The sequence below is a fragment of the Sprattus sprattus genome (genome assembly GCF_963457725.1).
Source record: "Sprattus sprattus genome assembly, chromosome: 5".
Classification (NCBI taxonomy): Eukaryota; Metazoa; Chordata; class Actinopteri; order Clupeiformes; family Clupeidae; genus Sprattus; species Sprattus sprattus.
Window position 1 is genome coordinate 30,295,201 of NC_137924.1, and position 22,032 is coordinate 30,317,232.

General features: G+C 43.8%; 1 protein-coding gene across 1 annotated transcript; it reads left to right on the forward strand.

Moving 5' to 3' along the window:
- Positions 1–4,607: 4,607 nt before the first annotated feature.
- nme9 (NME/NM23 family member 9) lies at positions 4,608–21,902 on the forward strand (the record flags this gene model as incomplete). The annotated part of the gene is made up of 18 exons (XM_080839755.1): positions 4,608–4,640; positions 4,736–4,793; positions 4,999–5,102; positions 5,437–5,508; positions 6,188–6,307; positions 8,475–8,550; positions 8,854–8,936; positions 9,167–9,259; positions 10,098–10,252; positions 13,743–13,963; positions 14,556–14,700; positions 15,182–15,289; positions 16,821–16,975; positions 17,342–17,486; positions 19,552–19,820; positions 20,835–20,933; positions 21,314–21,448; positions 21,847–21,902. 18 exons carry the CDS (start codon positions 4,608–4,610, stop codon positions 21,900–21,902), a joined length of 2,127 nt encoding a protein of 708 aa, XP_080695881.1.
- Between the last annotated feature and the right edge of the window lie 130 nt (positions 21,903–22,032).

Consider the following 22,032-nt stretch of genomic DNA (forward strand, 5'->3'; position numbering starts at 1 on the left):
ATTTTCCGTGGTATTTATTTAGGAAGAGAAAATGAAGGTTCAGCGGAGATAGATAGGCCTATATTGGTTCACGTTCGCTCAATCACTGAACCTGATTCAATGTGTGCGCTGCTATATTGTTGTTCTGCCCGCCATCACCTACAGCGACATGTTTAAAAGAACACGATTATAAAGAATATGCTATTGGTGGCATTAATGCATAAACTGTCTATTATAACAATATAGATGTGTACATGGCGAGATTAATAATTTCTACAAGGGACATGGGTTCACTACAATATATATGGACGTGGGTGCAATCAATGGTTCATATTACGTTCGGAAAGATTGCGATTTCAAAAAAAGTCCTGTTTGATGTCTCTAATTTCAGCTGTGGCAGTGGGGAAATGTATTGACTAGGGCTGGGATAAACGATTATTTTTTAAACGATTAATCTAGCGATTATTTTTACGATGCATCGTTTAATCTAACGATTAATTTTTTCAGTTCGATTGGATTGGATTCGATTGGATTATCGATTATCTCCCCATTAATTCACTAATAGCAATTTACTATACATGTTGATTTCTACATCTGGGGAAAAAAACATGAATCCCTTGACATTGCAATATGTGTTTGTTTATTGCCCTTCAAAATTCCAAAAGAAAAAAGAAAATTGAAGAAAATCACCTAACCAGGTCATAAAAATGTTGCCTGTAACACTCAAAAACAGAATACATGTTTAAAGACAAAGAACCAGCTTATTTTTGTGTGGAGGAACGTAAGCATTCCAACATGCTCAGGAGTCAGGCTTGCCCTTTAATTCCAAAATAAAATTGAAAATTGAATAAGGATGAAAAAACAAAAAAAAAAATGTTTTTTTTTTTTTTCAAATGATGCATCGGCGCGAAATATTTTCGTCGTCCCAGCCCTAGTATTGACCAGTGCGCCGTAGCAATGCGTCAAGTACCTGTGTGAATATTTGGCTGAGTGAAGGCTGAGATCTACCAACTGCTGATGCTATAACTGTTTAAAATGATCCGATGCCAATATTTGCAATGTTGTCCGGAGTTTAACATGAATGTGATCTCCGGTTGGAGGGTTCGATGTCGTCTCTGATCTGGTTCAGTAATTGAAGTATTGCGTGGTTGGTTAACCTGTACCGTCTAATGATTTGTGGATCGCTTAACTGAAAAAGTGTTGTACGAGTTGAAAAAAATATTTCTGTGCGCTGTCTCTGTCTAAATCTTCGCCTTGCTCTTATAACTTTCGCCATATCAACGTTTTCAGACTCAATGGAAATGCGCTTCCTGGTTAAGACGTGCTTTTATGAGGCGGAGAACTATCCCGCAAATTAGAGACGTGCGCTGGTCAGGCAGTTTAGTAAATATCACGCAATACATCATTAGGCGCACTTATCTTCTCTCCTCCCAAATATTTGCGCATGTTTCCACCCACCTTTTCGTGTCCTCCCCGTCCACACCCACAAAGCGTTAATATGCGCTGCGCCCCCTTAGTAAATACCGTTTTATGTTTACGACCGCTATTTTACGCCTGAAATGGGCGCAATCCTGTTAGTAAATCAGGCCCTAAGAGTGAAGAGCTGCAAATACTGGCACTTTTAGGGAGTGTTTGTGGTCAGTAATAAAAGTTTGAGTTTTTGTGTCCTCAGTGTGACCTGCTCTCTCCACCTCGTGGACACACATTTTCCATTGAAGCCTTTGGTGCTAATTTGAAAGGATGAGGAGAGGGTCATTTGCCTCTGGGCAAAAAATATTTTTGTGTTTTTTCACCTTTACCTTTATCATTGCTGCATCTTTTATTTCTGCACAGAGTACAGGAAGTATGTCACTTAACAAACACAACATGGAAGTACAGGCAATCACAGGTACATAACACCACAATAGTTTTGAACTTTTTTTTTATTGCCGTTACTCTAAGTTTCTGACTCCTTCACAGTTTACCACATCTAGTTAGGCTATGTAAAAATAACCATGTTTAGCCTGTAAAAGATTTAAAAAAAAGTTGTTCACTGAGCCCACCTCGCAAAAAAACTACTATGTGATAGGGTGTTCCACGCATGAGAACATCAGCAGAACATGAAAAGTAAATCCAAGAGGTTCCTTTTTTGTTAATGATTGAGTCAGTCTCCATCACTAAATAAGGTGGCAAAAAGTTAATGTAAATACAAAGATCAAGAACCAGAGTTGCCATAATCTGTCTCTGGTCATTATGAGGTACTGATTTCCTGGAGAGGCCACAAGCGCGACCTCAAAATAATATTTATAGAAATAGAATTTTGAATGCGGTGACAACTTTAAATGCTTTATGTCTGGGCTACACATAGCTCCTTTAGCTTAGACTTGGGCTTCTGTCACATTTGTTTGAAGTGTGTTTTCTTCTTCATGTCTCTCATAACAGGAAAGAAGAGCACTAAAGATATCTTTAGCATCCTTCCTCATGAACACATAAAGTAGAAAATCAAATAGGGGGTTCAATGCAATGAGAATTTCAGAAGAAAATAACCACTTATTTTGAGAATGTGGATCAATATATGCATCTGTAAATTCAGCTATAATCATTATTATTATATGAGGTAGGAATAAGATGGTGTAAATACAAAGAACAAGAGCCAGTGTTGCCATAATCTGCCTCTGGTCATTACGTGGTACTGATGTCTTTGAGAGGGCCCTCCATGTCCCCACAAAAAAGGACATCACCAGGGGGTAAGGTAGCAGCGAAAACACAACTACAACTAACCGAATTGTCCTATCATATGTCGTATTTTTACCTAGTTATGACTCTGTATTGTTGAATAATGTGTGTATTGCTGGTACTGGAACACGGACATCGCAACAGATAGAGGTAGCAGTAAGACGAGAAGGCTGCCACACAGCAGAAGGGCCTTTTCTGATAAACCACGTGGTAGACATGCCTTTTCTGATAAACCACAAGGCAGACAAGCCATGACGCTTCTGAGAGGCCTCCATTAAAAGGGTCACAGGCCTTCAGATAGGCACTTCTGGTATAATAATAATAATGAATTGTATTTATAAAGCACACTTTAACAAACAAAGAAGTCTCAAGGTGCTTTACAAAGCAATCAATCAGTGTCACAAATCATAATAAATCAAAGACAGTTTAAAGGAAAAAGAACGCAATTAAAAAAAAACAATAACCAAGACCTTAAGTGAAGGCAGAGATGAAGAGGTGAGTTTTTAGGTTAGACTTAAAGTCAGTGAGGGAATCTAAGGCCCTTATCCTCTTCGGGAGGTTTCTTCATAGGCGAGGCCCCATTTATTAACAGTTTACAGTTGGTCCGAGGCCATTCATTTTGAGGTGGGGCAGAGAGGGGTGCTGAGGCATGTGACAGGCTTCATTTTGATTTCCTAATCTGTGAAGTCTGCAGTCCGAACTCATACCAAGGTGAAGATAGAGACACCACCCCTTCAGATAACCCTTCCATTCAGTGGAGATGAGCTTTATTATTCATGTTTTGTTTTTTTTGATAAATGCCATCATTTTCATTTAATAAAGCATGTTCTACCTAGATGCACTATTCCGAGTGAGAGGCACAGAGAATCGCTCCTCATCTCCACTGCCGCTGTGTGGAAAGCCATTAAGGGAGTCACCCCTCTCTCAGCAGAAGCACCGGCACCCCGAGAGGGAGGGGTGACCCTCACACAGTAATAAACACTTGTGTTCACACAAGCACTCTGCACAGGGCTGCACAGGCAGGGGATATTAAATGAGTCATCACACTCACCTCCCACTCTGACTGCACCTAACGTAGCCACGGACAACGGCAATTACTGTAAGATGAAGGAAGGTGAAAAACAACAGGTAACCTTGCTTAGTCTTGCTACTTTTAGTTTAAATGTGTAACCTAGGGTTAATTATGATGGATATCATATTTTATTCCAGTCAGTTTATTCTGGGTCTGTAGCCGGCCATATTGGTTCTGTAGGTAACTTTGGACGGAAAAATGAATGCCTATGTAAATCTGTTGCCATGGAAGTCTTTATGACATTTTCTTTGCATCTTCTAGACTAAGCGAGACATTATATCAGGTTATTCCCATGAGAATCTGGCATCCATTGTGCTCTCTCTATCTCTTTCTCTCTCTCTCTGGAATTCTCTGTTCAAATGCAATGATATTGAGATATTGTGTATGACTTTCCTTCCATATGTGTCATTGGGGACAAAAATGACAGAGTCATTACACAAAAGTGGTTCTCTGAAAAAGTAATATTTAAAAAAAAAAAAATGCTGGTTGAAAAATGGTCAAAGGCCTGCAGGACGTGCAGGCCTGCGGCCAGTGGTCGCAGAGGAAATCCAGATGAGTTTAACGGTGAATGACTTCCCCGCCCACCGGTCACATGCACTGGAGATGCTAGGCAACGGCAAAAGCCAAACAAATTGACCGTGTGCCTCAGGGGCTTAGGGAGAGACTTTGTGTTAATATATGTTCAAGACTTATATATAAATATATATATATATATAAGATAGAAAATAGAAAATATAGCATTGGGACGCCTCGCCCTGTAAACGCATTTGACCTACCCAATTTTCCTCACTGCATGTCGTTATCTGGAGGATTTCCTGAAATCCCTGGAGGATTATGTTAAATGGCTGGCAAAAAGAAGGAAGTCAGCCTGCAGGTTAGTGAACATCTTCCCGGACAGTATGTAGAGTAGCATGCTACCACTACATTTAAAGTTGCACTATCGACTTATTAATTGCCTGTTATGAACAGGTGTCAATCACAAACGAGGAACAATGGGGTGAAATGCTCGGTACAAAGGGCCTAACAGGTAAGGTTTAAAAGTGACCACGTGACTTCTGCAAATTTTATGAAAGTGAATTGATTTAGCCGTAAACTCTCATTGATATATTTTCGTTGTTTTTGTCGCCTCAGATACCTTTACAGTACATGCATGCAGCACTTACGCCATCTAGTGTTCATAGGAGGTACCTCCGCGTGTGTGTTTGCCTAAAATGTGTGCGATTACCTTGCAGTTGTTGATATCTATCAGCAGTGGTGTGGCCCTTGTCGTGCCGTCGTCAGCCTTTTTAGAAAAATAAAGAACGAACTCGGTGATGACCTCTTACATTTTGCAACAGTAAGTCCCCGACTGAGAGACGAAAATGCTGTAATAATATTTAAATCCTGTGAAAAGCCAACAACATACTGTAATATAATATGTAGCTTTGTAGAGAACCAATTTGGTAGAAAATCCAACCATGCACCATTTTTCCTGGCAAAAAAAAATAAAACACTATTATGGTAGACAGTAGCCGAAGACATTTTTTATTGGCACGGATCCCATTATTTCCTCTTCTATGAAGATGGGGGACAGAGTCGTCTGTGTGTAGGTACCAGGTGCCTCGGAGCCTTGGGAGGGTGACTGTGAGATGTGTTAGATGACCTTAATGTGACCTTAATGCGCCCTATAGGCAGAGACGGACAGCATCGAGGCTCTGGAGAGATACAGGGGCAAGTGTGAGCCCACGTTCCTCTTCTACGGGGTATGGGATACACTTTAGCATTACACATTCTGCTGTGTCTCTTTCTACTCCCCCGTGTGTGTGTATACAGGAGTTTGGGTGTGTGACAACACCTGCGCAGCATAAATTCCACACTTGTGTGTACGTGTATCTGTGTGTGTATGTGTGTGTGTGTGTGTGTGTGTATCTGTGTGTGTGTGTGTGTGTGTGTGTGTGTGTATCTGTGTGTGTGTGTGTGAGTGAACAAATGTGTGAAAACCTGAGCAGCATAAATTCCACCTTGTGGGGATGGTTATCTCTGTGTGTGTGTTTGTGTTTGTTTGTGTGTCTCTGTGTGTGTGTGCATCTTTGCTGAAAACCTTGGGCCAGAACACACAAACACACACTCACAATCACACACACACACACACACACACACACACACACACACACACACACACACACACACACATACACACACACATACACACTTCTTTCCCCTTTCCATCTCCTGGTTGGTATCCTCTCCGCTACCCAAGTCTATTTCACACCTGCTCCATCCACTCTCATCTCTCATGCTCCCAGTGACATTCACTGAGACTCTGAAACGCGTCTGCCCCATACTGTGCCTGTGATTTGGCCCAGATGAGGCCCAGATCTGGCCAAGACTGAGAGCTGCTGCTGCTCCTTCCCCTTAACGTCGGTGTTGTGTTGCTACCAGGGAGGGGAGCTGGTGGGGGTCCTGAGGGGTGCCAACGCGCCCCTCCTGCAGAAGCTGGTGGTGGAGGAGCTGGCCAAGGAGAAGAGGGTGCTGGAGGAGGGGGGGGCCGAGCGCAGAGTGGTGAGAGTTAGACACTCAGATACGCTCACACCTACATTTACATTACCTCCATTTATAAAGATATTACAATATAGCTCTACCTTTAAGAAGCTTTTGAAAACCCACCTCTTCAGAGAAAACCACCCTTCCTAATTGGCACTTCGACTAGTGCTTTACCTGCACTAAATGTAGCTACATATCCACATATATAATCTATAGATGTCTATAAATGTACCTCCATTTATATATGTATTACCATATAGCTTCATTTCCATATACACCCCTATAGATATCTATGAATGTACCTACATTTATACATATATTACACCATATGTCTGCATATCCATATATATAGTATATAGATATCTGTAAATGTAGCTATACAGCCAAATAATAACCTTTGGAGTTTCTTCTACCTCCTCTTTATCCTTATATTGTACCTCCTTATATTTGTTTATCTGTGTCATTTGTTTATCCATAAATGGTCCAGGCTTGGTTTGCTTCTATTTTGGTCGTCCACCAGGGATACATCTTGCCCCATCTTACCATGATCTGGCACATCTATCCATGATCTGGCACATCTAACCATGATCTGGCACATCTATCCATGATCTGGCACATCTAACCATGCTCTGGCACATCTAACCATGATCTGGCACATTTATCCATGATCTGGCACATCTAACCATGATCTGGCACATCTATCCATGATCTGGCACATCTAACCATGATCTGGCACATCTATCCATTATCTGGCACATCTTACCATGATCTGGCACATTTATCCATGATCTGGCACATCTAACCATGATCTGGCACATCTAACCATGATCTGGCACATCTATCCATGATCTGGCCCTTTCGAGTCTGAATAATAGTCTCTGTATCTATCCATGATATGGCCCTTTCGAGTCTGAATAAGAGTCTCTGTATCTATCCATGATCTGGCCCTTTTGAGTCTGAATAAGAGTCTCTGTTTCAAAGCACAGAGATTTATTCTCAGCGAAAGGACCTAGTTGGTCTTTGATTAGAGAAAGACCACCTACTTGGCCCTTGTTGCCTAAGTTTGTAAATGTTTTTTTCTCAAAAATAAATTATATAGCATCCAAGATAGACTTGCGCCCTCTACATGCTAGGAAAAAAGGTGCTATCCAGAACCTTAGAGATCTGTCATGTCCTAATATAAGAACCCATGAAAGTTCTTTGAAGAACATTTAAACGTCCAGGTACCTTTGGAGTAGCCTGGTGACACCAGCCTACGTATTTCCGCCTGAATTGATTTCAAGCTCATACTCAGTCTGGCCCAACCCCGTTGACAATCGTTTCCAGGCTTCAAAATCTAACCGCACCAATCAGCGAACAGTTCACAGCTGTGACGCACAACTCGCCTTGGAGGAAGACACGAAAAGCTATTGGAAAAGTTGTCTCAACTCTCGAGAACATCAGAAAATTAAAAGGAGAACAAGAGTATTGTCTTGTAAGTTTTATGATTGGAAAGGATGTCGTAGCTCTTCTCCCAACTGGCTTGGAGTTTAATCTACCGAATGCTTACCAAACGTTGCTGATTGGTTAAGGGAACTCCAATGATTTTAAACCTCAAGCTAAGCACCCGCCCATCTCGGAAATGAAAATGCATGGGGTTAGGCCAGACTGAGAAAATAGCTGATTAAGGGGTTCTTTGTGCCAGCATAAGGGTTCTGTAAAAAACTCCCCCCCCCCCAAAGTTCATTAGATTTGGCCTTGCTTCAGCTATTTTGTGTTCAGCGAACAAACCTGTTCCTTCAGATATGAACACAAAGGCAAATAAGTTCAATTAAATTCCCTTTTATTTTTTTCCAGCGCTTTTAACAAAGAACAAAGTGTCAAGGCACGTTACAGAAACCACAAGCCCCTTGGACCATAAAAACCTTAAATTGTTATTAACTAATGACTCATTTCATGGAATGTGAATCCAGCAGTCACCTTGTGCAGTTGTGTGTGTGTGTGTGTGTGTGTGTGTGTGTGTGTGTGTGTGTGTGTGTGTGTGTGTGTCCTCATAGGTACAGTACAGAAAGGGAAACGGAGAGATTCAGTGGGACACTCATTTTCCTCATATTATCTGCATTAAGCCATGTGTGACTGTACATCAAGTCTGCTGTCTTTTCCTTTCATTCCTATTGTGTGATCCGCCCCATGCATTGTGGGCCAGGTGAAAGATGAAGGTCTGATCGATGAAGAGGAGGAGGAGGCCATTGAGATTGACCAAAGCGATGAAGACGTACTGGGTGGGTACTGATGGTTATTTTTCTGCCTGAGAACACAATTAGGTCTCATTGTAAGTGTCCCCATAACAGGGTGCTCGCATTACTAATAGATAATACTATTCAACTCTTATGCAAGTAATATGTAATATTATTACATGCTACTGACTGTAAAACTAACCTTGACCCCAAGTACATCTTGAGACAGCATGATCATTAATTAATTATTATGTGTGTATAGCCTAATGACACTCAGTATAAAAGGGAACCTGTGATTCTTTCTTTTCTTCCTCCTGTACGGTCATCTTAATCACTCTCTCCTTTCAGTCCCAGCGCACAAATCCTACACGGTTGCGATCATTAAACCAGATGTTGTCGCACACGGCAAAGCCAGCGAGATCATCATGAAGGTAAGAGAGCGAAGCGTCTTTAAAACAACAGCAAAATAACAGACACACGGCACACACACACAGAAACCGTGCGCCATCAAAGCGCACCAGAACGGCCAGATGTCTGTGTGTGATAGTAACGAGCTGCACGGCTCCTGCTGTAAGTAAATTATGGCGGTTGAAAGAGCCCCTGCTGCCCAGCGAAGAGAGATAAGAGCGCAGGAGATAGCCGACTCAATTACGTCTCTCAGATCCAGGATGCAGGCTTTGAGATCCTGGCCCATGAGGAGAGGACCCTGACGGAGAATGAGGCACGTGTCTTCTACCAGCACAAGGAGGACCAGGTACAGAGGGGATGTGTGTGTGTGTGTGTGTGTGTGTGTGTGTGTGTGTGTGTGTGTGTGTGTGTGTGTGTGTGTGTGTGTCTGTGTGTGTAAGAAGTATATGTCTGTGTGTGTGTGTTTGTGTATTTATGTGTGTAAGTAGTATATGTGTGTGTGTATATGTGTGTGTATGTGTGTTTGTGTGTTTGTGTATGTGTGCAGTGGTGCGCGCATGTAAAAGAGAGAGAGAGCACTTAGAAGTGAACAATGGTTTGTGTGAAACAATATGATCAAAGGACAAAAGAATGGAGAAAGCGTTTTGTTTGTGTGTAAATGTATACATTTCTGAGTGTATAAATATTTACATTTCTGAGTGTATAAATATATACATTTCTGAGTGAAAATAGGAAATTTAGCATACATGACATTTACATACAATTACAAGCCTATGACCTTCCATTTCCAGTGTGTATGTAACTGAACCTCCTGGACATAGTAGTACTTTCCCTGTGATGGCAAATGCTGACATCTGTGTGACAAACCTTGAAGAACCTTGAATTTATTCAGCCATTACCCTTATGGCATGCCAGTGACAAGCTCACGACGAGACCTAGAACAGAAAATGTCCCAAGAAAAATGTCATGTCTTATTTACCCTCACTGCCACGTTACTGAGTCATTCTGACAACTAAAAGGCGAAGATTGCAGGGTTTCTTAGTATAAATGTACAACATCCCATCATCTTCCACTGTCATGTCATGGATACTGTTGTCTCACGCCATGTAATGTCACACCCCGTCACACCCTGTCACGGCAACATGAAGCATTACCCACAATTCTCTCCTGTGGTCTTTGTGCAGCCCTATTTCCAGGAGCTGGTGGAGTTCATGGCCAGCGGGCCGTCTCACGTGCTGGTGATCTCACAAACTGAGGCCTCCGCAGACGCCGTCCCCGCCTGGAGAGAGTTCATCGGCCCTGCGGACATAGAGGAGGCCAGGAGGGACAAACCTGACAGGTACAGCGGGTCTCAGCTTACAGTTCCCTCCGACTAATATTTCAGGCGGTAATGTGTTGGAAAGGCTGACATATTTAAATGCACACCTTCACTTGCGGTGCAGTACAGCCATGCGTAGGCTGATGGCCAGTGTGACAACACAATGGTCAGTGTTACATCACAATGGCCAGTGTTACATCACAATGGCCAGTGTTACATCACAATGGCCAGTGTTACATCACAACATGCTGGCACCCTCTCAGGTCATGATGCACTCTTTAGCATATGGCTCGGGGACTGGCACTGGTTCAGTTCCCTCAGAGCAGAGATACACAGACACAATACACACCTTCACTGTCTGGAGGTGCTTTTACATGGAGACGCTGCATTCAACGTTAATATTCTTATACCTCCAAATTGATGGTCTGTAGAAATATTGTCTTTGTCTGTCTTTCTCTTTCTCTATCTATCTCTCTGCATGCATGTGTGTGTTTGTGTGCTGTTTTTGTAGTGTACCCCAGTGTGTGTTCCTTCTCTTATTGTATTATTTTGCTCTTTATCGATATCAGCAGAGATGTATATTCCCACACATTTGATTCATCCTGCCTAGTTGGTTATCTAGTTAGGAGTAGCAGACAGTCACAGGGCAGTACCCACACTACCCAGGGCCCAGCTTCAGTACCCACAGTACCACCAGTACCCAAAGTACCCAGGGCCCAGCTCCCACAGTCATAGGCGGAGATCCCGGGGGGGACGTGTCCCTCCCTACCATAAAGTTGTTCCCCCCGACAAATTCTTTTTTTTTTTTTTATATAGTTATTTGAAATAAACACACGACGACACCACCGGTGCTTATTATAAACGTAAAACAATGTGCTTTTTAGGTGTTGAAAAATAATGATCCCCCTATTCCTCAATAGAATGGTTTGGTTCACATGCTGTTTCCAACGGGCGGGGCTACCAACAGCTCCGTGTTTCAGTCAATTTGCCCAGGACACGGTCAGGTTGTGAGATTGTTTTCTCCTCTCACTCACGCTATGATACACGATATGTAAAGAGATTACCCTCATTCTTGAACGCAGTAAGAACATGTAAAGAAGACGTTTTTCTAAACTCCATTTACGAATTCCAATCGATATGCACAAGTATACACAAGTTTAATAATGGATTGACCTGACAACGTGAATGTTTGCCGATAACACACGCATGCCGGTAATTAACACCGTTACAATAGCTAGCTAGACAGTTAGGACACTGTCCTGTCAGGGGCAGGTTAATGCTACTAAATAAATGTAGGTCTACATCTTAGTGCCTCTCCAGATTTGTTGAAGGTAAATGAATGTCATTTTTTCCTGCGCTCCATGAACAATGCTGGTGTTGACGACACAGGGCGACAGTGGTACAGGAGGTAGAGAGGTCGTACAATAATCAGTAGGAATTGCTCTCTGAAATGTTACCATGTATTGTCCCCCCCTACAATGAAATGGGATCGCCCCTGCACACAGTACCCAGGGCCCAGCTCCAGTACCCACAGTACCCACAGTACCCAGGGCTCAGCTCCAGTACCCACAGGGCAGTACCAACAGTACCACAGTACCCACAGTACCCACAGGGCAGTACCAACAGTACCACAGTACCCAGCTCCAGTATCTGATGCCAGGGGTGTTGGTCAGGGGATGATGGCAACATGGTCCAGTGGCTAACATGGATGCATGTGACCATTTGTGGTCCTGTCGATACACACGGTCCCCTGCTCCAGTACAGCCTAACACAGTGAACACCACAGGCCCTGCCCATCTCACATCAATGTTCTGAAAAGAAGTGATGTAGAGAATATATAATGTGCCACTTTGTGTATATTTGCAGCGTAATTCCTGTAAAAGAGCAAACTCTCTGCACAGGGTTTGGCCGAGGTTCAGACCTCATCATGGGTCATAATTTGTTTCAATATGGATTTTGCACACCCCTTACTGATCAGAGTGGCATCCTGAACCAAATAGGGTTTCAGACTCTTCTTCTGTCCACTAGAGACGTTACAGGTTCCAGTGGCCTAGAGACGTTACAGGTTCCAGTGGCCTAGAGACGTTACAGGTTCCTGTGGCCTAGAGATGTTACAGGTTCCTGTGGCCTAGAGATGTTAAAGGTTCCTGTGGCCTATAGATGTTACTGGTTCCTGTTCACTAGAGATGTAACAGGTTCCGGTGGCCTACAGACTGTGGCCTAGCTGCTAGAATGAGATACTAGCAATGCCAGGATCCCAGGCTCTGGTCCCAGGGAGCCACATACAGATAATGATACGCCTTTCCTGCTCTGGAAGTGTGTGCTTGTGTTTGTGTTTGTGTGTGTGTTTGTGTGTTTGTGTGTTTGTGTGTGTGTGTGTGTGTGTGTTTGTGTTTGTGTTTGTGTGTGTGTGTGTGTGTGTGTGTGTGTGTGTGTGTGTGTGTTTGTGTTTTTGTGTGTGTGTGTGTGTGTGTGTGTGTGTGTGTGTGTGTGTGTGTGTGTGTTTGTGTGTGTGTGTGTGTGTGTGTGTGTGTGTTTGTGTGTGTGTTTTATTTGCGCTCCTGCTGGAATGTGCGTTCTGTGATGCGGCACATCTTGGCACGGGGAGGGACACGCGTTCCTCACTTCTCTCTCGCTGTTCTCCCCTTCCCTCTGCCCTTGCAAGGTTCCGGCAGCGCAGCCATCTGTGCCTCACCCTGCACCCCACGCTCTCTCTCTCTCTCTCTCTCTCTCTCTCTCTCTCTCTCTCTCTCTCTCTCTCTCTCTCTCTCTCTCTCTCTCTCTATCTATCTATCTCTTTCCCCCTCCCTCTCTTTCCCTTATCCGGCTATTATTTGTATTAGAGGACAGTAAGTTGGGATATGTCTCATGCAATGTGAATTCCCATCGGATTGTAAAAGGCTAAATTAGGAATATCACATTCTTTAGTTAAATGTATTAAGCATCCATTCATATATCTATACTGGTCCTATTTTGTTGGCTGAATGTTGTTTCACCTGTGTTTTTCCTGTGTGTGTTTGTCTTATATTCACTCTCTCCCTCCCTCCTTCCCTCCCTCTCTCTCTCTCCCTCCCTCCCTCCCTCCCTCCTGAGATATCCTGCTATTTCCTGCTCCGCGTCTCTTCTCTTCTCCTGATGTGATCACTCTCTCTCTTTAATAAAAACTCTAACCCTCAACTTAACCTCAAACTCTCTGTCTTTCTTTGCCTCTCACTTCCTTCCTTCTTTCTCCCTCCTCCTCATTCTCTCTCCATACCTCTCTCGTTCTCTCCTTCTCCTCTGTGTCCTTCTCTCATTCTTTCCACCTCTCCCTATCTATCACTCTCTTTCACTTTGTCCCTCTCTCTCTGTCCCTTCTGTCTATATATATTTATATGTGTCTCTAACTGTCTCTATCTTTCTCTCTCTCTCTCTCTCTCTCTCTCTCTCACCCGGTTCCTTCTCTTTATCTCTCTCTCGATCCCCCGCTCCTCTCTTCTCTCTCTCTTCCCCTCCTCCCTCTCCCCTGCAGCCTGCGTGCCCAGTACGGGACGGAGTCTCTGTTCAACGGTCTCCACGGCAGCGATGATTCCGAGTGCGCCAGCAGGGAGCTGGCCTTCTTCTTCCCCACCTTCCGAACGGCATCATCGGCAGCCGCCCCGGAGCAGGAGCCCACACGGGCCGCAGCGGAAGGGCGACCCGCAGAGAGGACGTTGGCGCTGATCCGGCCACAGCTTGCCAGGGAACACAGAGGTGCGCTGCCAAGAAACACGCGTGTAGCGTTTCAAAAATCTGTTTACCCAAGCAGTCCTCACCTCGACCCACACCCTCACACTACCCTTAATATGGTTCCTGTTTTGTTAAGCCCTCGAGGACAGCAGCTAGCGCCTAAATAGAAACACGAACACCAACAGCAGTGTTGCACAGTTGAGGTCGTCGTGACGATCTCACGGTTCATATTCACCATTTACTTTTTATTTATTATAATTTTTACCATGCATTTTTACACAAACAATAACATATTATATGGTAATGAGGTTCACCGCCAAAAAGAGAAGCATTTCTGCAAACTGTAAATGCTGCTAAACTCATTTCACGTACAGTTATAACATTTGAATCACACAGGCCCTCCTCAGGTACCTTGTGTCCTTATCCACAAAGACACAATGCAGTGTTGTGTCTCAATGGAATGTGGAATATCTTTAACAAGTTGATGGGGTTTATTGCCAGGCAAATGAGAGCTTCCTGTAGTCAGACAGAGGATGTTAGATGTCCTGCAGGTCATGAGACATGGAGCAGTGATTGCATATGTGAATGGTAAAAACAGACTGGATTGTCTCTGCAGACGAGCTGCTGTCCCTCATCCGAGACGCCGGCTTCACGGTGGCCCTGCAGAAGGAGCTGACTCTGACCGAGGAGCAGGTCAGGCAGTTCTACAGCCAGCATCTGGAGCAGGACTACTTCCCAGCGCTCCTTCAGAATATGACCAGGTACTGCACAAAAAACTTAGTTCTAAAGAACACGCGGAGAAATGAGTTCTAAAGAACACGCACATGGAACCTGCCAAGACAACAACATTCTAGAGAACTGGCATTGTTGAGTTTTTGTATCCTTTTCTTCTAACATTTGAAAAGTGATTTTGTGTTTAATGCAATTAAGGACTCCGAACACAACAAACAAAGGCAGTTTTCCATGTTGCATAAACAAAGAATTAATCAGTGATTCAATCAGTGATTATTTTGATCGTATTTCTAATGTTTCATGTTAGGCTTAGTTCAATATTATTATTATAGTTTGATTTAACTATGTTTTTACTATGTACTATGTGGCACTCTGAGATTCAACTGAATGAAGAGTGCGCGACAAATTAAATGCATTATTATTATTATAACGTGGGACGTTAAGAGTCAGTGAGCTCCAGTGCTGTTATAGATTGAACACAGCGTTACCGTTGTGCTTGTGTCTCCTCAGTGGACCAGTGCTGGCTCTGGCCTTGGTCAGGAGAGATGCTGTGCAGCACTGGAGGAGCATGCTGGGTCCCACGGATGTCAGCCAGGCCCAGGAGGAGGAACCAGACTGGTACCGACCCAGAACCTAACCCTAACACGGATATAGACACACACAACCCAGAACCTAACCCCAACACGGATATAGACACACACAACCCAGCAGTGGCTCCAACATTATTTCCCCAGCAGCACTTTAACAGTTGGAACTTAGATTTTTGGCAGGGGTGTCCTTTCACTAATACCCTAAGCGTCAAGGCTGTTTTGTTGCTAAATGAAATGACAGTGTATGGGTATTTCAGTAATGACTTGCCTTTCCATCCTGTCAGTGTGTATCTGGTCTTCTGTTAGTCATCTAAAGGGGCAGCCTAGATATTTCAGTGGGGTCGATCAGGCCAAATCAAATGCAGTGTCTCATGCGGTCTGCTTATATGTGCAGCTCAGAACAAGAGCATAGAGAAACATATCAATATAATCATATTTATTATAGGTGTTTAACTTATCTCCAAAAATGCATATATTTGAATTGTGTAATATTCAGTTTATCAAAAAAAAAAATGTTCAGTTCATCAAATGTATATATATATAATTTATATATACTGTATATATTTTATATATTATGTGTGTAAGTTTTTCAAGCCTACTTTTGATGGTGGAGAGTGCTTGCAGTGAAGTAAGAGATTGGTTCTGAATTATCCAGTAATATGCTGGCACTGTGTCCTTACACTGAATCTCTAACCTGATTATGCTCTCATGTTACTGATCTGATCATAACTTTCCTCAAGTTACTCATACATCTATCGTTATTTCACCGTTACTACTCATTCTCTTGTACTGAGTTTCCTGATCCTGTTACTATAGTTTTGTCTCTAGCTGTTCTCTGTTCTCTTGTACTGAGTTTCCTGATCCTGTTTCTATAGTTTTGTCTCTAGCTGTTCTCTGTTCTCTTGTACTGAGTTTCCTGATCCTGTTACTATAGTTTTGTCTCTAGCTGTTCTCTGTTCTCTTGTACTGAGTTTCCTGATCCTGTTACTATAGTTTTGTCTCTAGCTGTTCTCTGTTCTCTTGTTCTGAGTTTCCTGATCCTGTTACTATAGTTTTGTCTCTAGCTGTTCTCTGTTCTCTTGTACCGAGTTTCCTGATCCTGTTTCTATAGTTTTGTCTCTAGCTGTTCTCTGTTCTCTTGTACTGAGTTTCCTGATCCTGTTTCTATAGTTTTGTCTCTAGCTGTTCTCTGTTCTCTTGTTCTGAGTTTCCTGATCCTGTTTCTATATTTTTTTCTCTAGCTGTTCTCTGTTCTCTTGTACTGACTTTCCTGATCCTGTTTCTATAGTTTTGTCTCTAGCTGTTCTCTTGTTCTGAGTTTCCTGATCCTGTTTCTATAGTTTTGTCTCTATCTGTTCTCTGTTCTCTTGTACTGAGTTTCCTGATCCTGTTTCTATAGTTTTGTCTCTAGCTGTTCTCTGTTCTCTTGTACTGAGTTTCCTGATCCTGTTTCTATAGTTTTGTCTCTAGCTGTTCTCTTGTTCTGAGTTTCCTGATCCTGTTTCTATAGTTTTGTCTCTAACTGTTCTCTGTTCTGTTGTTCGGTTTGTTCTGCTCAGCCTGAGGGCCCGGTTCTCGGCGGACGGGGGAGTCATTAACCAGATCCACGGCAGCGGGAGCTCGGAGACGGCTGAGCAGGAGATCCACTTCTTCTTCCCCAAGATGGAGGACACGCTGGCCGTTATCAAGCCCGACGGCATGGAACAGCACCGAGGTGTTCACCGTGTTTTATTAAACACAGAAGAAGCTCCCTTAAGGCGCCACTACTCAGCATTGATTTCCTATAGTCCACTTTCACTCTCAATGCAAGATAAATGCCTGAAAAGCAAGATTATCTCTGTGTAGTAGAAAAGCAGAAACATTTATTTTGAAAACAAACAAACAAACCTCTCTAGATAAGGTGCATTTTTTTCCAGGGAATGACAGCCCAGCCCGTGCAACAAAGTACCCTTGTGTTTTTTTACGAATCCAAATCTTCAACTCTTGAGTTTATTATGACAGATTCCCTGGGTAACTTATTACATTTCTCTTTCCACCTCCTTTCCTCTTTTCCTCCCTCCACCTCCTTTCCTCCTCCCAGAGGAGATTCTGCAGGAGATCCAGGCGGGAGGGTTCTCCATCATGCAACAGAAGGAGGCTGTTCTGTCCAGGGAGATGGCAGAGGAGTTCTACAGGGAGCACCGGGACAAGCCCTTCTTCAGCCAGCTGGTGGACTTCATGTGTCAGTGAGTGGCAGAGCCAGAACCCGAGGGGTGATCAGGATCTCTGTGGTGTGTTGGGTTACAAGAGTCTACACTGAGAGGGAGAGAAAGCAGGAGGCTTATTGTGGGCTTACAGTCATAGAGGAGTTATTACAGGTGTCAATCAGAATGGTGATGAAGGGCTCGTTGTAGATGAAGGTCTGTTGAAGGTGAGGTCATCGATCCAGGTGAAAGGTTGTATATATTTGGTTTCAACAGCCAATCAAATGCACCCCTCCCTTTTGCGTGCTCCTGAAGCAACAAGCATGAGCGCCCCTTGTTGTTGATTGGCTGGAATACTGTATGGCTCGGCCCCAGCCACTCTGTTTGTTTCCCATTCACAGAGCCAGGACTGTGCATGAACACCAGAGGTTTTTGATTTTGACTGCACACATTGGACAGGGGACATTGGACAGGGGACATTGGACAATGGGCAGTGGACAGGGGACAATGATATTGTATTATAATCAAGGACTGCACCTTTGAGTCATGTGAAATGGTCAGATAATTCCAAACAAGTTCTATCCACCAATCCAAAGTTGACCTGTGCCAGATCTCCCCTAGCCTGGCCGTTACCAGCCTGTGACTCCATTTCATTCCGTCTTTCAGTCTGGGCCAACCCAATGCATTTTGGTTTCCGAGATGGGCGGGTGCTTATCTTGAGGTTTAAAATCATTGGAGTTCCCTAACCAATCAGCAACGTTTAATAAGCATTCGGTAGATTAAACTCTTCCCAAAGCCAGTTGGGAGAAGAGCTACGACGTCCTTTCCAATCATAAAACTTACAAGAAAATACTCTTGTTCTCCTTTTAATTTTCTGATGTTCACGAGAGTTGAGACAACTTTTCCGATAGCTTTTCGTGTCTTTTCCTCCAAGGCGAGTTTTGCGTCACAGCTCTGAACTGTTCGCTGATTGGTCCTGCAAAATTTTGAGTTCTGGAGACGATTGTCAATGGGGTTGGGCCAGACTGAGTATGAGCTTGAAATCAATTCAGGCGGAAATACGTAGGCTGGTGTCACCAGGCTAGATCTCCCCTAGTGTTGGACACTAGTGCCAGATCTCCCCTAGTGTTGGACACCCTACAGGCCAGAGAGTGTACTGCATGCCCATAGGACGACATTGGGGACAGACGCCAGAGAAGGGGCAGATCTGCCTCAGCTCCCTCTCCTGCAGTCGGCTGCTCAATTCAATTCAATTTTATTTATGTAGCACCAAAAAACAATCAAATTGTCTCAAGGCGCTTTCCAGACTCCAGGGCCTGAAAGGGGTGTATTTGTATCTATCCGCTCCATCTGCAGATTCCTCCTCATCATCACAGTGCAGATCCTCTCTCAGATGTGGCCGTCCTCTTCCATTGGCCCCGCGTCGCCAACTGCTGTTATGTAAGCACCTTGGCCCCGTTCTCAGAACTGGAGTGACTGGACAGGCAGCACAGACGCCACCGCACTTGTCCCATTCCTCCCTCATCATCCCCTTCCCCACCCCCCGCCCCGAGCCTCCCCCATGTTAATGGGCACAGTCAAGCTCGCTGCAGGCTATCTGCGGAGATGAGACTGCGAGCGCTCCCTTCAGATTAGTGTGGGATTCATACTCCGAGCTCGCTCCTGGCTATGAGAGAGATGGAGATAATTGTAGTCTTGGGCGCTGGATATGGAATGCAGAATACCTTCACGTGTATTAGCCAATGTTAACATTAAAACTTCTTCCTGTGGCACCAGCCACAGCATTCACGCCCTCACTTTCCTGATGCTGACGCTGTTACACTCCCGTGTTTGTAACCACTGAAATCTTTTGGCCACATAAACGGGATGCATCCTTACTTCCTACAACAGCTAAACACCTCACAAGCACTGACAAAGAATAGATGAAGAGCTATGAGCTATGCAACACAAATCTGCTTTGTAGGGGGACTACAATGTATGTGTGTGTGTGTGTGTGTGTGTGTATATATATTTACATCGTACTTCCAGACTTGCAATATCTTTCCACACTTTGTGGTAAATATTCAGGGAGACTCTCCAGACTCCTTTTCCCTTGTGTGTCCCTCAGGGGCCCCTGTCTGATGCTGGTGCTGACCAAAGAGAGCGCTGTGGAGGAGTGGAGGGCCATGATGGGCCCCACGGACCCCGTAGAGGCCCGCCAGATGGCCCCAGAGTCCCTGAGGGCCCGCTTTGCCAGGGACATTCTGGAAAACTCTGTCCACGGCTCCTCCAACCTGCAGCACGCTCAACAGAAGATTGACTTCATCTTTGGCGAGATTGCTGCAGATAATGAGGGCGGTGATGAGAGGGAGATGGGATCCCTTCACCATGGTGAAGGTAACCAAACTACACCCTTAGGCTCATAATTGCATACTACTTCTTAATGTTAATATTACATATTGGTTCATTAATATACTATACTTGCTTAATAATAAATAATGCTACAGTATGTAACTCCAATGAAAATACAGATGATTATGTGCTATTGACACTAGTCACCTTTATTTGTATGATGCATGCTGTCAGAAATTACTGATGAAGAACACTCACAAAGTGGAACCAAGAAGTACATTCTATTATTCAGCAGAATGTTAATCTGTACAAGGGCTCACGTTTTGTCACCACTCGTCACGTCCTGTCACCATAGAAAGATAGAGTTGTAATGCAGTGAGCATGTAGAGGACATGACATCCCATCTCTCTCTCATCCCATCTCTTTCTCGCGCGATCTCTCTCTCTCTCTTTATCTCTCTCCCATCCCATCTCTCTCTCTTTCTCTCTTCATCTCTCTCATCCCATCTCTCTCTCTCTCATCCCATCTCTCTCTCTCTCTCTCATCCCATCTCTCTCGCGCTCTCTCTACATCTATTCAAAAATCTGCCCTCCACTTTCTTTTACCGTTTTACCCTTTGTCCATTGAGTGGTTAAGTGTGTCAGCGGTGGGATCTCCATGCCTCTAGTGAGCGTGACGGAGCCTGACAGAGCCTCTCTATTCAAACAGCGAAGGCCAGCCGAGCGGAAAGCGAAGCCCACCCTGGATCACACAGCTCTCTCTGGCACAGCAGCGCGCAAAGGATCTTAACCTACATTCATGCAAACTTAGATCAGGGAACAGAATGCAAACTATTAACGTCAGGGTGGTTGTTTCGCGGTTTATTTATGTGTTTATTTTATGCTTACGTTTTGGCTATTTAGCAGGGGTCTTTGTCTACAGAAATTGTAGTCCATGTTATGGTCCATCAGTGCCATAAAAGTTCAGGGGGAATTTTGAGTCGGAGACAAAGGCACTCTAAAGATATAATAGAATAGTATTAAATCTATAATTTTCTTCTTGTTCACTGTTTTGTTGCAGAACAAGGCCTTGAGTCTCCTGAAGACTTCAGGCAGCTGGAGGAATCGATATCTCCCTCGACCGATGCAAATGAGCAGCTCATGGCCCTCATGAGTCCAGGTGACAGAAACATAATGAAGCCCATCCGTCAGCAGAACAGCGCCACACTTTTATACATTCCACCGATCTGCCAAAACACCTTCAGTGTACCCAGCTTTCTACCAATCCTTTTCATTAGTACAAGTCTGTTGGGCAATGTATACTTTCTGCATTTAACATGTTACATATTAACACACACAGCTGAAAACACTGGTCAAAACTGTTAGTTCTCATTTTATTCAGTTTTCAAAAGTGCTTTTACCTAACTTTTAAGTAACATCTTTACTTCTAATACTTATACTTTACATGGTCTAGTTTACTGGTTTATAACTATTACTAGTTGGTACGATCAGTACTAATGTTTATCACATTACTAGCTCCAGTTTAAATCTGTTTTGCAGAGGAAGATTCTCCAACGGAGTTGAATAAGAGACTCTCAGACCATGATCCCCTGTCTCCTGACGTTGCCATACCAACATCAGAGCTGATGGGGGAAGTGGAAGCACACTGTGTTGCCAGCAACCATCCGCAGTCTGGTTAGTGAGGACTCTGAGTACAGCACTGCAGCCAACTAATGTCATCTGATGAGCAATACACCCTGATAGAATACAGGAATAGAATGATAGCATATAATTATATAGGCGTATTGCCACGGATACAAGAATAGAACTGTCTGGCTCAGCATTAGGAGGTAATCCGTATCTTTTTTCTTTCATAAGCAATAGATGTGAAATAAGCAGTTCATTTAGTCCTGTGCACGTTATAGTTATGATGCACATGCACGATCACTTCTTTAAAGCAACTGTGATCGGTTGAATACCACATAAAACAACCACTCACTGAGAATACGTTCAAAATCTGATGGGTTTGTTTGAAAAAAAGAAAAATACCATTACACAGAGTTCTCTGACTGAAATGTATCTGTGAATGGCAGATGAGCTGACAGCCTCTGAGGAGCTGAGACGTTCAGGCGACAGCTCCAAGGATTGAAGCTGCCGGTCAGGACGGGGGAAACAGGAGTAGGACATCTCCATCCACATGGTGACTGACGTGACCCCATTATTTCTGATGCGTGACCTTTGCCACTGGAGAGACAACAGGCTGATGACAAATGATTTGT